General features: G+C 37.3%; 1 protein-coding gene across 2 annotated transcripts in view; it reads left to right on the forward strand.

The window, feature by feature from the left end:
* The window catches only part of ACER3 (alkaline ceramidase 3), a 59,509-nt gene that overhangs the window by 27,097 nt on the left and 18,696 nt on the right, over nucleotides 1-13,716 (forward strand). For both annotated transcript variants that reach the window (XM_005440954.3, XM_027807769.2), the window contains 4 exons: nucleotides 1,671-1,723; nucleotides 6,215-6,267; nucleotides 8,475-8,556; nucleotides 9,675-9,710. In XM_005440954.3, coding sequence (XP_005441011.1) covers nucleotides 1,671-1,723; nucleotides 6,215-6,267; nucleotides 8,475-8,556; nucleotides 9,675-9,710 — 224 coding nt within the window. The remainder of the gene's footprint in view (nucleotides 1-1,670; nucleotides 1,724-6,214; nucleotides 6,268-8,474; nucleotides 8,557-9,674; nucleotides 9,711-13,716) is intronic.

Genomic DNA, 13,716 nt, shown 5'->3' on the forward strand with positions numbered 1-13,716 from the left:
CACAAAAACCTCACCCCCCAAAAAAATAAACCCCCAATTACATATTTTGTTAATTTAAAATCAGTTGAAATTTCTTATGCAATGATGTTGCCCATATTTGAAAACTACACTTGTTACAAATTGTAAGCATTTGTATCATGGAGGTGCTGAAATGACTGTGACAGCCAGGATAATGGATGGTACTGTTTTAATGATGATCTTAATGGGTTTTTTTCTTCAGAATGAACAGTAGTTGTGATATATTCTGTATGCATAGAAAAATGGCTATGAGAATTTCTCATTAAAATCTCAATGAAGGTGAAAAAGAGTTGTTGCTTATTGTTTGGAAAGATTTTTCAGTAGCAAACCAATTTAATCAGAACTTAAAGAAGTGCATATTGTTGTTTATGTTCTGGTAGACAGCCGTGCTTAATTTTCCCGGAGAATGAATCACCTTAACATATTTGGCAATAAGTTTTTAAATCTAGCTGTAGTACAGCTTTATGTTTCAGTACAGTTATGTGCTTAGGTATTTCGTTTAACTGAGTATGTGTAATAATCACAATTCTGGTCTTATAGCACCTAAAGAAACATCTCCAGACATTTCTATCAACTGTCTTGGGAATCATTTACAACATGCACGGTTTATTAGACAGAGGTCTGTTGGTGTGTCAGTGGAATCTAACTTGTATGTAGAGAAGGTTAGCCTCTTGCAGCAAAGCACAGCAGCCCTACCCAGTGATGAAGGTTTGAGTGCAAATTACTCGGTTTTCTCTGAAACCACAGTCTGAGGTAAAACATAATTTCTTGAAGGAAGACAAGACATCACATTAATGTACTTGTTCTTGCAAAATAAAAATGAGCTAGTGCTTAATGAGAGTTTTTAACTGATCACGTTTCAAAGTAATGAATGATACATTAAATACTTCCCCAGCTTTGCTCTCAACAGTCGAATCTAACTTCCAAGATATATTGTCCTTGTCTAACTGAAAAAGCTGTGTGTAGGCAAAGTAGATATTTCATAAATTGATTTCAGAAGTAAATTTGGACTTTAAAAATAAAGTATTTAAAATAAATGAAAGTCTTTGCATAGAGGGACGAGCTTCCAAGAAAGAGGCTTGGAAATGGCAATTTCACAAAATGAATCCATACTGTGTGGGTTTTGTTTACTCTGAATTTCTAGTTCTGAGTTCTAATAGCAATTAATTCCTACTTCTAGAGCTGACTAAAAGCTCCTTGTAAAATTTACCTTCTAAAACTGGACAGTAAGCAGAAATATCACAGGCTTTCAGGAGTACTAGCAGTTGAATCGCACTTTGCATTATAGAAGGTTTGAGATAGATAAATCTTAATGTAATTAAAATTAAAAAAAGAGGAGAAATAGAATTGTAATGTTCATTCATTCTGGGTTCTCTCCGCTCCTATCCTCCTTGAGATTATACCAGTTCATAGGAGACAGTATTGAGAGGAAGGAAAGAGGACATCCACCATCCAAGAAGTATAAACTTGAGGGCATCACTAGTGACAGAAGTGTAAAGTAGAAGGCTGTGGAAGACTTGAGGTTTTGTCCCTGCAATGGGATGCTGATGTTTTAATTTTTCTTCCTGGTAGAGTTAATGCATTGAAGTTAATGCACCTGAAAGTTTTACATGTTGACTTTTATGCTAACCATAGTTTTGATTTGTTTTCAGCTGTGGGATTGGGATCTTGGTGCTTCCACATGACCTTGAAGTATGAAATGCAGGTGAGCATTGATAAGTAGCTGTGAATTATTTTATGTGTGTATCTCACTGTATAGTCACATTGTTGTTTTTCTGACTAGATGAAACTCATGTAATGTGAGTTATTCTACCTTAAATATCATTGTACGTGACTCCTGCTTTCAACAAAGAGTAGTTGCAGGTCTTGTTTCAGTAGATATTTTCCATCAATAGATATGTAAGTATATATACTTGCATCTAAAGTAAGAGCTAAAATCAATTGCTTATGTTGGTAGAAGACACTTTATCCTTTGGGAAATGATAATCCCTTTTCACTCAAGTAGTTATTTTAAAATTCCTACGTATTGCTTAATAGCAAGCAGTATAGACTAGAGTTAGTGTTCTTTAATGTATGCTTTTTTGCATCTTAATGTTTCCCATTTTTGTTTTCTATCTAGATAGATATACCGGTAGGATTAATACTGAAGTCAGTGTCTTCTGAGTAGCGATAGTTGAGCCTTATTCTCAAGGCATTCTGTAATAAATCCCTGGGTGTAAGGATTTGGTCCTGGTGTTTCTCATTTTCTAAAGGGACGCAAGGAGTCTTGTCCTGTTGTCCTGTTTTAGGTCTGAGAAGATTAAGAAAATTAATCTTTTAATCAAAGTCAAGGTGGAGTAGGATTCCGTTCGGAATTAAGAAACCTACATTTAAAAGTGTGTGCTGGAAGTCTGTGCTGCCATTGTAGCCCATGGAAATACAATTAAGTCAGTGGAGTTTAGAGAGCCAGCTGTCTGGGCTGAATCGTTCTCTAGTCTCCATTGGCAGTCATGGAGTCATGGAATATTGTCATAACTTAATTTGTATTAATGTCCTTATAATTTAAGTCATAGCTTAAATAATGTTTGTCTGAATACAGGTGTCTAGTGTCGTTTGAGACCCTGTGTGTTGTCTGGCCCCCAGCTGCCATCCCACAAAGGGTTCAGGTTTCTCAGATGCACCCCACACCCCCCATCATATCTGCCAGTCTTGGGTGTGTGCAGAGCATCTCAGATCCATTAGGGACCTGCGCCCTGGCAGCTAATTGTGTCCTGGGTTCTACTGGTCATGATGAGATGGGACACTGGATGTGTGGACACCAATAGTTAGGTGTCTTAAACTTGAACTGAATTACAATCAATAGTGACGTTTGCCTTCAGAATGTTCTGTGTTATATCTCTGGCACGTGCTGTCAGCTTCCATAGAGCATGATTTTGACGCCACGTAAGAATATCTGCTGCTTTTCCTGGCATGAAAAAGGTGGTTTCTAGATCCATTTCACCATTCCCTCCCAAACTGAGGTGTGATTTACCTGTATCCTCTTCAGTGGTGAAACTGCCTTGAATTTGCACCTTTTCATCTCTCTTCCCTCAGCTGCTTGTTCCTAACCCTGCCAGTGTTTCCTATCGTAGAACCATTTAGGGTGGAAAAGGACCCTTAAGATCATTGAGTCCAACCATTAACCTAGCAGTGCAAGTCCACCACTAAACGACATCCCTAAGCATGACATCTACACATCTTTTAAATACCCCCAGGGATGGTGACTCCACTGTCTTCCTGGGCAGCCTGTTCCAATGGTTGGCCACCCTTTCAGTGAAGAATTTTTTTCCTAATATCCAATCTCCCTTGGCACAACTTGAGGCCTTTTCCTCTTGTCCTATTGCTTGTTATTTGGGAGGAGAGACTGACCCCCCTTGTTAAGCTGATGCAGAGGTGAGCAAGGGCGCCCTGAAACCTGGATTATTAAAATTATTCAGGCTTAAAACATTCTTACGTGGTTTTTTGTTTGGTTGGGGTGTGTGTGTCTGTGTGTGTTTTAGAGACCATTTTAATCCAAGTCACTTTAATGCTGTTTATCATGTACTTTTGGTGTTGCATCAGAACAACTAAGGGGCTCATGAACTGTGGTAAGTAAAGGGGTTGGGCAGAGGCAGATGAGAGGGGAGCAGGAATGTCATGCATCATTTTTCCAACTGGTGTAAAAGGCTTCCTGTGAGGCAGAGAAAGTACTCTTAGTATTTTGGCAGCCAAGTGAAATCTGCAAGTGGCCTGTAATTACTTGATTGCTAGCTCACGAAGTGGAAACGTTTCAACCAGCAAATAATCTTTTCTCATTCAATTTATCTCTTGTTATGATTTAAAGTCAGCATTGATAGCTGTTTGAAGAGATTTTTTTTTTAACCTTTGTTCTGCAATGTTAATACCATAAACTGTCAATTCAGATTGCTTAATTAAGAGAAATATGAAAGCTTCTGTTCTTGAAAGCAGTTATTTAGAATACTTCTGAAGCAATCACCTCTCATTTAATGGGAATCTGCTTGATTGTGCATTCCTCAAGAATCAAAAATGCTTATTTAACCAGAAAAATCAGCTCACTGAGTTTACTTCTATCCATGTTTCTTCATTGTTCAGACATGTTCAGACATGCTGTTGACAGTATTTCTGGAAGCATCAATTAATTCCTTTGGATACAGAAGCCATTGTCTTCTGCAAGCAAATTCTAACTAGGATCCTTTAAGAGGCTCTTTGATGTTACCGTTATGTTCCTGGGATGCTGCCAGCATATAAACTTAAGAGTGTACTTAGCTGTCCATATCTGAAAAACTTTGCTCTATTGTATTTCTTACTTGTTCCCACCCCCCCCCCGCCATTATCTTTCGTGAGGCCTTGAATGACTCACACTCCTGAAGAGTTTCATGAATTAATCAGACTTGATAAAGCATATCACTGAACTTATAAATAATAACTGTTAGTATAAAGCTGATTTCAGTTATTGCTTCCATTTTTTCTTCTCTAATGCATCACAGCAAAGATAACCTGATGTGATGGCAAGGTGCCACCTAACATGTCTGTTAGCTTCAGCTGCCATCTATGTTTCTGCTACTTTATTTGTGCTACCTATTGTGGTCCCTGACCCTCTAATGCATGGATTCAGGGATTTAAACCTTTTTCTGCAAGGTCAGTTGTGTGCTGGATCATCTGTTGGATCTGGCTCACCATGGATCAGACGAGCACAACTGCCTCACTTGAAGAGAAGCAGTAGGAGTGTGGGTGAAGAAGATGACAGATCTGCCCTTTCAGGAGCAGCTAGTCCATAGATCTGTTAGCAGTATTGTGAAACTTTCCTGATGTTTCTATGACCAAAACCACAAAAAACTAGTATTTCCTACTCGGGATAATACATCTCTCTCCTTTTGTAAAGAACTAGTTAACTTTTTTGGCAGTATCTAATTTGAAATCTAAAAGAAAGTTTTTGTCTGTGCAGTTAGAAACATTCTCCCAAACCGAGTAGAATCAGGCTGGCTTTGTAAAAGGGTTTGTGAAAGCTGCTATTGCTTTTAATGTGTTTCATTATTCAGAAAAACATGGTTCTGAACATTAAGTACCCTGTAACAGTAGTAGCAAGGTAATTTCTGTACAGACGTGGCCATCGAGAACTTTCAGAGTGATAATGGGAAAAGATCAAAGTCTTGTTTGCATTCAGTTCTGGTTTTTCATAAGAGTCAAACCTGGTCTAACAGTTCTAAGATGCCTAACTATTAACCTTTGCTTAACATATAAGAAATCAGAGGCAGTGGATCTTCATTGATCTGTTTGTATGCTTCTGCGTTTTCATGATTTTCAGTCTTTTATAAGAGGAGGTAAGCATAACTCTGTGTTTAGGAGCAGCGATTTGTTAATGTTCTTTGATGAAAAAAGTCTTAGAAGAAAATAATGCTGCGATTTTTTAAATTTTTTTCCCCCTCTAATGATAAATAAACGGCAATTTTGAACATACCTGTTTTTGAGAAATTACCTCTCTTGTGATTACTATTTTAATGCTGTCTTCATTAAGGTAACAAGTTCCTGGAGAAATAATTGGCTTAGCTGTAACACATCAGTGTTCTCCCAAAGTATAATAATTATTTAAGACAATAAAACATTATGTGGCAGCCATAATTTTGAAAACAAAAAAACAAACCAGGAACCCCACAACAAACCAACCAACCAAAAAAACCAACCCTGCCTCTGAATTAAAACAACATAATAAATTTCCAAAATTAGGAAGTAAACATGCAAGCACATCACAAGGTACTTCCTAATGGGCTAAAGTTCTGATTTTATGTTATAGAAAAAAATTATTTCAGTTTCTCTGTGAAGTTCATACAGAAGTAAGAAGATGCTACTGGCTGTATTGAGCAGGCTACAAATGGGGTAGTCTTGTTCAATCTGACTTTACACAACCAATTCTTTTAAATGTTTCAAGAGGCACAAGCAGTGAAAATGGCATGATTCTTTGAACATGCCGACTTTTATGAAATGTAATAGTCAAAAGATTCAGAGAAATAAGCTTATTAATGAAGCAAGCTTTCAGTAGAAGACTACGATTTAGCACTGCTGTGTACTGAAGTAACAGTCAAGAAGGTGGGTATCCAGATGACTTAAAACTTACTTCTCCATAATTAACTTACACAAGCTAAAAGTAGTTTTCATGTTTTGATGTCTTTGCTTTTTATAGCTGTTGGATGAACTGCCAATGATATACAGTTGTTGCGTGTTTGTTTACTGCCTGTAAGTATTTGTTAAATATTTTTTCCTGAATATTTATGAAATACTAACTTCTGAAATGTAGATTCTGTGAAGCCCAATCTAGTGTACAGAGAGGGTGACACTAAAGCTTCAACTGATTTCAGTGAGATCTCAGTTTTGCTAACAGTACAACATTATGACTTGGCCGTTAGAGCACCAGGCTGGCCTTAGTGCTAGTTTTTGCTAATTTAGAGATGTTTGGTAATTTAGAGATGTTTTACCAGTGTTTCTTCAGGAGAAAAAAAAAAAAAAAGAAAACAACCTCTTGTTAAAGACTTTATGTAGTATGCAACCAGAGCTCAGTGTTACTTGGTATGTAAACAGTAGGCATAATAACATCAACTTCAGTAATGCTGACAAAATTCTCAACATTGTAATTTATTGGAGCTGTATTTCTGTGATGTAGTCTGACTCCAAATGCAAATTTTAGATTTCTGGTTAAACCTGCTTTCCACTCATCTGGAAAATTAAAGAAATTCATTTTATGAAGAGTGTATATTTTTGTGGAGAGTGTCTTGAAACATGCATGCCAGCTTAATGCCATGCCAGGATGTTTTCCCGTTTCATTTTGGGAGCAATGTAGCATTTGGTGACTGTAAAGATACCATAAGTTGGCTTTTTCTTACCTGTTGCTGCAAGGCCTGGATTTAACATGACTTGTTCTGTTGCTTGGAAAATCCAAATGATAAATCAACTTGGTGCAGTCAAAAAGACAAAGGTTATCTTTCTGCTTTTAAACATATCAAATATTCAGTCATTGAATATTATAATGTCTTTGGTGACAATTACTGGTAGCTTGCAATGGAGGTGGGATGCTGTAGGACTAAACCCACATCTGTGGAATTACCGTCAGTTTGTGATTCATACATTTACATGATTTGTGCTAACTCAGGACCAGAAACATAATGCCTCTGTTAGGGAGCTACAATGCAAATATTTCCACTATCTCCTTGAAATTCCCTTTGTATTTATTTTGTCTGATTTGAATGTGATTGGAGAAAAGGATGAGAAGTGGCTATAAAAATCTGTTTGCAAAAATAATCGTTCTTATTTTGTGCAATGGTTACTCTATTCTCTTCAAGAATGTTGAAGCCTGTTACAGCATTTATAGCTCTAATAAGATTCTGTGAATGTATGCTTGGTAGTAATTAAAATGTTCTGAAGAATGAGCTAATGCTTAGTTTAGTAGGCCTTTAATAATCGTTTTGGTTTTCTTCAGGGTAGGTGGTGGGGTGGTTTTGCACAGGACATTCCCTTATACGTCATTCAGTCCTACTGACTCTCAAGCTATATAATTACTGTGGCAAACCGTTTTGCAATGTAGCACATTGCGCTGTCTTAAAATTAATTTTTTTCCCACAGATATTCCTGCATGGTTTTTCTCTGTTTCCGTTAAATCATCCATGATAGTGTCTGTCTGTTTTCAAAAGATCATAAACAAATAAACTAAGTGGATGTAACTTGGAGTTCCATAGACAAGTTCCTCTAGCCCTAAAGATTTTGTGCTTCTCAGAGTGCAGTTTTGTTGGGATTTTTGGACCTTATTTCTGATGATCTGGTCTGGGATGTGTAATTCCATCACAACTGTGACTGAAGTGTAGTGCAGAGATTGTGAAGTAATTTTAATTACTTGTTTTACATACTGGGAGCAATTAGTTGTTGTTGGGTTTTTTTACGTTTCACTTATACCAGTGCCCAATCTAGCAAATTTACAGCGCTGTGACTGTAGTGAAGCCATAAACAATCTGCATTTTAACAGATCTCTCGAATTCACTGTTTGGTAAGCAGTCCCTTTCCCACGCTGCCTTTAGCTCACAGATGTAATGTTTTTTGGCAGCTGTATTGCATTTTAAACTCACTTCTAATTTGCCATCCATTATCACCCCTTAAGCACCTTCTGAAAACATTTCTGCTTCCCAAACTCTTTCCACTGACTGCATTATTTTTTGTATATGCATGAGGTTATTGGGTTTTTTTCACACTATATTTTTTTTAAAACAATTATTGTAGAAGTGTGAATTTCTATATTAAAAGGATACATCTTTATTGGAGGAGCTACAGTTTCTTGAAGGGCCTAAGACTTATTTGGATCAATTTTCTCACAAATTTTGTGATAATATACCTTGAAAAATGCATCCTTTATATGGTAAGTGATGAATGTTACTGTTCTCCTTTATGTTCTGTTCCAGGTATGAATGTTTCAAGTACAAGAACACAGTCAATTATCCACTGCTTTTCTTGTTAATAACATACAGCTTCGTAGTCAGCATAGTAAGTAACTTCTTTTAATACGGTATTTTCACCTGTAGATTGACAGTTTTCCTGCCAGTGAGAGCACATTATACATGCAGTACTGAATTGCTCTCACTTCCAGTCAGGAAGAACAAATTGTTCTTTCGTTGTGAAAATTGTGCTGGCCAGAGAAACCTGAAACCTTTATCTAAACCACTGTATAGAATAGATGAAGAAGAAAATCAGTAATCCAGTTGCTAGAATAGGAATGTGGAGAAACAGTGACTGTTGACTTGTTATGAGACCTTGGACAAACTGCATTCCTCATCTTCCCTTACTTTAATTCGTCTACAGAAATGAGAATAATCCTGTTCAACCAACTGTAAAAAGTGAACTGCGATACACAGTCAGGTTATTGACTGGTGTTTTAAAACAGCCAGAATAAGAAAGGAATGTAGCTGTTAAAAAAATTAGAAGAATTTTAACTGTCATGGCTAATTTGATTGCTTTTCTCAGTGCAGTGTGCTACCTTTATTTATAAAATTAGTATTGTGCTGGCTGTCACCTACAGAGAAATCACCTTTGTTATTTTTATTGATAACTATTTCTTAAAAAAGGACTATCATAGATCATCTGCCTTCAGAATACTTGTCTGTTCTCTTCTGTGCCTCCTACAATTTTTTGCACTTGTGGCATGTTATTCCTAAGGTCTAGTGCCCTTCTCTTCAAAAACAGAAATTAAATGAACTGCATTAACAATAGGAAGAACTATTAGCTTTCTGTAAAATGAGGCATTGAAGCATTGTCAAAAACACTAATCATAGCAAATCAAAGTAAATTTTCTTATAGTGCCTACTGAGAATGTGTCTAATTTCTGCATCGTTTTTGTATGTAAGTCTATTAAATGAGGAGATTCTAAATGTTAATGTCTCTATTTGTGCTTCTTAATTTAAAGTAAGTCTTCAGTTAAAACCTCAGGTTTTGCCAGTGGAAGCTTTAAATGTTTAATCAACTTTAATGGTGCATGGGTAGGCACTCACATCTTGGTTCTAACAGAACAAGTCTTGGCAATATTTAGATGAGTAATGTTATGATAGTTCTCTATTGCAAGTTATTTATCTTTTTTCTTTTTTCTTTTTTTTTTTAAATCTTTCCAGGTTTACTTAAACTTGAAAGAGCCTGTATTCCATCAGGTAAATCTTGCTCAGTTGGAGAAGCTAATCTTGTTTTTAAACTATGCTGTTTTAGCGGAATGTTTCACAGGATTTTATAGCTGGAAGGAAGATGGAAGGCAAGCGCAATTTGCCTTTTTCTTTAAGCGGCATTGCTGTCTGTCACGTTGCTGTCCTTTTACTTGGTGACCTGAAAAACTAGAATGGTTTAATGCATGCTGTGTTTTAGCATTTGACCTAATATTCCATGTGGTTTTCAGCAGTGGCAACCCTTGCTATGGGCTAAGGTGTGTGTGAGAGGGAGGGCTTAATGAATCCTTGTTCACTTCTTGCCATTAGTGGCTGCTGTGAAACTGTGACCTGACATCATAATGTGGCTTAGCACCATGTTCTCCTCTGCACTTAAACATATGAGGTTGGTTGGTTGGTTGTTGTTTTTTTTATAAACACAGCATGTCTTCTAGGGTTACATAGCAGACTGGCTGTTAATGGTCTTACAGGCTTAATGGCATATTTGGTACAGGTTCCTTTTGTAGCAGCCCAAGAGTATTAACATGGATGTGTTGCCTGTGGGGATAGGACTTCTATCACTTCTCTTCACAGGAGGTTAGAAATCACGCTCGTTTATGCATGCCATGAGTCGTTTTCCAGCACTTAGGATATTTTTATTAGGGATAACAGCTGAAAAATTGCCAGGCAAAACACTGAGCTCTTTGCAGGACAGAGTTTTAAGGCCTGGATTTCTAAAATTGGTGGTGCCGTCACTTGTCAAAATGTGCCTGCTGCATCAGCATTTGTAAAAACGATACGTGATTCCTGTTGGTGGATTAGTGAAGCACTGATGAATAAAATAAATATCCAGCTGCTCCAAATAATCTCTCCTAGAAACATGAATTGTTACTCTACCTATAGAGAGAAATAGAAATGTGCAGGGTTTGTTTGTTTTTATATATAATGTTAATTAAAGACCACCTTTTTTTTCCCCCAACTTATGTTTCTGGCAGGAAGATACTGGCTGGGGTGAAAGCAGCAATTTATGATGCTTTTACTGAGCTGGTTATAACTGGTTTTCTATGAAGTGACTTAAAGTAATTTTGTTGACAAAGTAGCAGAATTTACTACTGATACTGGAATATTATTTCTTTAATCAGTTATCTACTCAACCTACATTTATGGCAATAAACACATCACAGCTTCACTGTTTTTCAGTTTGGTGCATTGGCATAGGTATTGTCCCATGTCACAAATACTAAGGTGACGGATACTGTGATATGTTGGGAAAGAAGGAAATTGGGAAACTTTAAGCTGTTGTTCCAGACCTTTAATTTTTGGCATCTGGTTTCTCTTAGGTTTAGAATATGAATTCCCTGTTACAATATATACATGAGGAATCAATGTAGAAAAGATTTAGGGCCATAAAAGCGCTTGCCTTCTTACAAGTGCTCTTTCCAGACTGATTTTTATAGAGAACATACAGTTATGGCCAAATTCCAAGTGTTCAAGTACAGCACTCATTTTTTCACATTCTTTGCCAGATACGTTGTAAATTCGGAGGAAACATTTCTCTGTCTGCACCACTAAGCAAGGTTATTTTCTTAATGCTTGTCCTTTATTTTAGAGTGCACATGGGGAAAAAAAATAACACAAAACCCTTCAATATAATTTCAGTAAGTATTTTCCTACTGAATGGGTTTCATAGACTTAAAGCTAAATATGATCGTGCAATCATAGTTTAAATCACCGTCTTGGTCCATAACTGTGTTGGAAAGCAGCATCAGGAGACAGAGCAGCATTTTATTCCTCTAGCTATTTGTCTGTGATCATCATCATTTGTCAGCCTTGCAAAAAGGGGAATAACTACATGGACAACTTTATATTGTTCATTGTTTCACTAGGGTTTTTTTTTTCCCCCAAAAGGAGAGCAGTAAGAATGGAAAAAGACCCTATTATATTTAGTAGCCAGGATCCAAGCCTCATTTTTTCAGTGAATTACTTTCTACTTTCCTTCTCAACTGAAGACTCATAAATTGCTCACTGCCAGCAGGGCATGAAGGGGATTTCAGTTTGTTATTCATGGCACAGTGGCAACAGAGACCAACTTCTTTTTCTTCATCCACATATTGCAGATCTCTGAAGGTCTTAGCGCTTTAACCGCAGGAGGGATGAGATGCATGCTTTGGTCAGTTGGAGGCTACACATCATTAGAAGGGAAAAAACACCTCCCTGCCTGACAATGATCTGGTATTTTTTTACTGCCTCATCAATTAAGTGAAAGACAGCAGTGGCCTTTACAAGCATGTATTACCTTGTTTATGTCAAAATCTCTGTAGCACTGTTATATCTAATTTTCATGGTGCCAAAGAACCCTGCATGCCGGTTTTCTAGTTGTTTTAAAGCCAGCACCACTGTCAAAGAAAACATCTGTGCCTCTCCCCTCTTTCCCATCTGGCACACAAATCTACTCTCTGATGTAAATTTGATTGGGGAACAAAACAGGTTAAAGTCTCCTAAGAATTAATTTTAAATCAAATGAGTTGCTTATTCCTGTTTACCACATGCATGTTTGTGCTTATACAAGGAAGGGGATGGGGGAAGTCTGGCTGCTGGTGTGGGGTGATCCATAGATACACAAATATAAGATGGCCCTGGAAGCAGAAGAAATTACACTGGCAGTTAACCTTTTAGACTCAAGCCTTACGGGTAGCTCCCTTTTTAATATGATACGGCTTAGAAAGCTGTCACCCACAAAGCATTGTTTTCTATCTTGATGTGTTTACTTGCTACATACCATGTGCTGGCCATACACTTCTAGTGATCAAAACCCTCATTCAGCTAGTGGGCTAAGTTATGTGAATAATGAAATAGACCTAAAAACCTGTTTTATTTGCATAGTCATCTGCTGCAAGAGTTTGAAGCAAATTTTGAGCAAACAAATAATCAAAAGGTAAATAGAAAATTAGGTTAAATAGCTGTTTCTTTTACATTAGGAAATGTGATTTTTAAAATGTTTTTTTGTATAGACGTTTCAGAAGTGTTGTTATGGTGTCCCATGAGAAACTAAGCAAACTGGAGAAGTAGGTCAGTATGAGAATTGCAAATAGTGTTAAGGGAGTGACTAGTGCAAAATGACTAAAGGAGATGATGAAAAGCAGTCTCAGTCTGGACTTTCTCGGATCAGTAGTGGGACTGTTTTTATTTAATGACCTGTAGCACAAAACCCAGAGTCATGTACTGTGAATACTTGTGATGCTTGTGAAGATACACAATTCGGAGGCATCACTGAGTACAGAGGAGGTGATGCAGAGATAACCGGGAGACCTTGAGGATTAGGATGATAAATGATTCAGAACGGAAGAGCATGCACTGATGGGCAAATATGAACTATTATTGTTCTAAACCGCATACAGATCACCAAAGGAAGGAGGGAGGGAGTGCCTGGATGAGTTTGCTGATCATGGCATAATAATATGACCAGTGAATTTTCTGCAACAGTGATAGAAATAAAATACCATTAGATTTACCAATTAAGATGACTTTGGGTAAGAGGGAGAGTGAGCGTGGGAGAAAAGGTATTTCATTTGCCTCAATGAAAAAAAAAAAAATAAAATTGTTCTCCACAGGTGTGTTAAATATGCAAATGCATTGAAAGAAGTGAAAACAGGATGAAACATGTATGTAGAAGTAGCTATGGGAGCCTGAAACTGCATGAAGAATATGTTATGTCAGGGAACAACCTGTTCAGACATGGGACTCCCCATTTTGGGGAATCTGTGTGGACTCACTCCGTGTCCTGCAGCTCTCCAGAGTCCCTCCTGCTGCTAAGGCAACAGTTAGTCGTAGGCTTGTGGCTTAATATATTGTGCCTTTTAGTGAAATATGTTCTTACTTTCTACATGTTCCGGTTGCCAAGCAGTCTGTGAAAAATGACCTTTTCAGGGCATGTCTTCACCACAGAGCTTTTTCTACTTGGGCATTGCCTTGGTGAAGACCACGTGTAAAACTAATTTGAGAGACATTTCACTCTGTT

This window comes from Falco cherrug, chromosome 2, assembly GCF_023634085.1.
Source record: "Falco cherrug isolate bFalChe1 chromosome 2, bFalChe1.pri, whole genome shotgun sequence".
NCBI lineage: Eukaryota > Metazoa > Chordata > Aves > Falconiformes > Falconidae > Falco > Falco cherrug.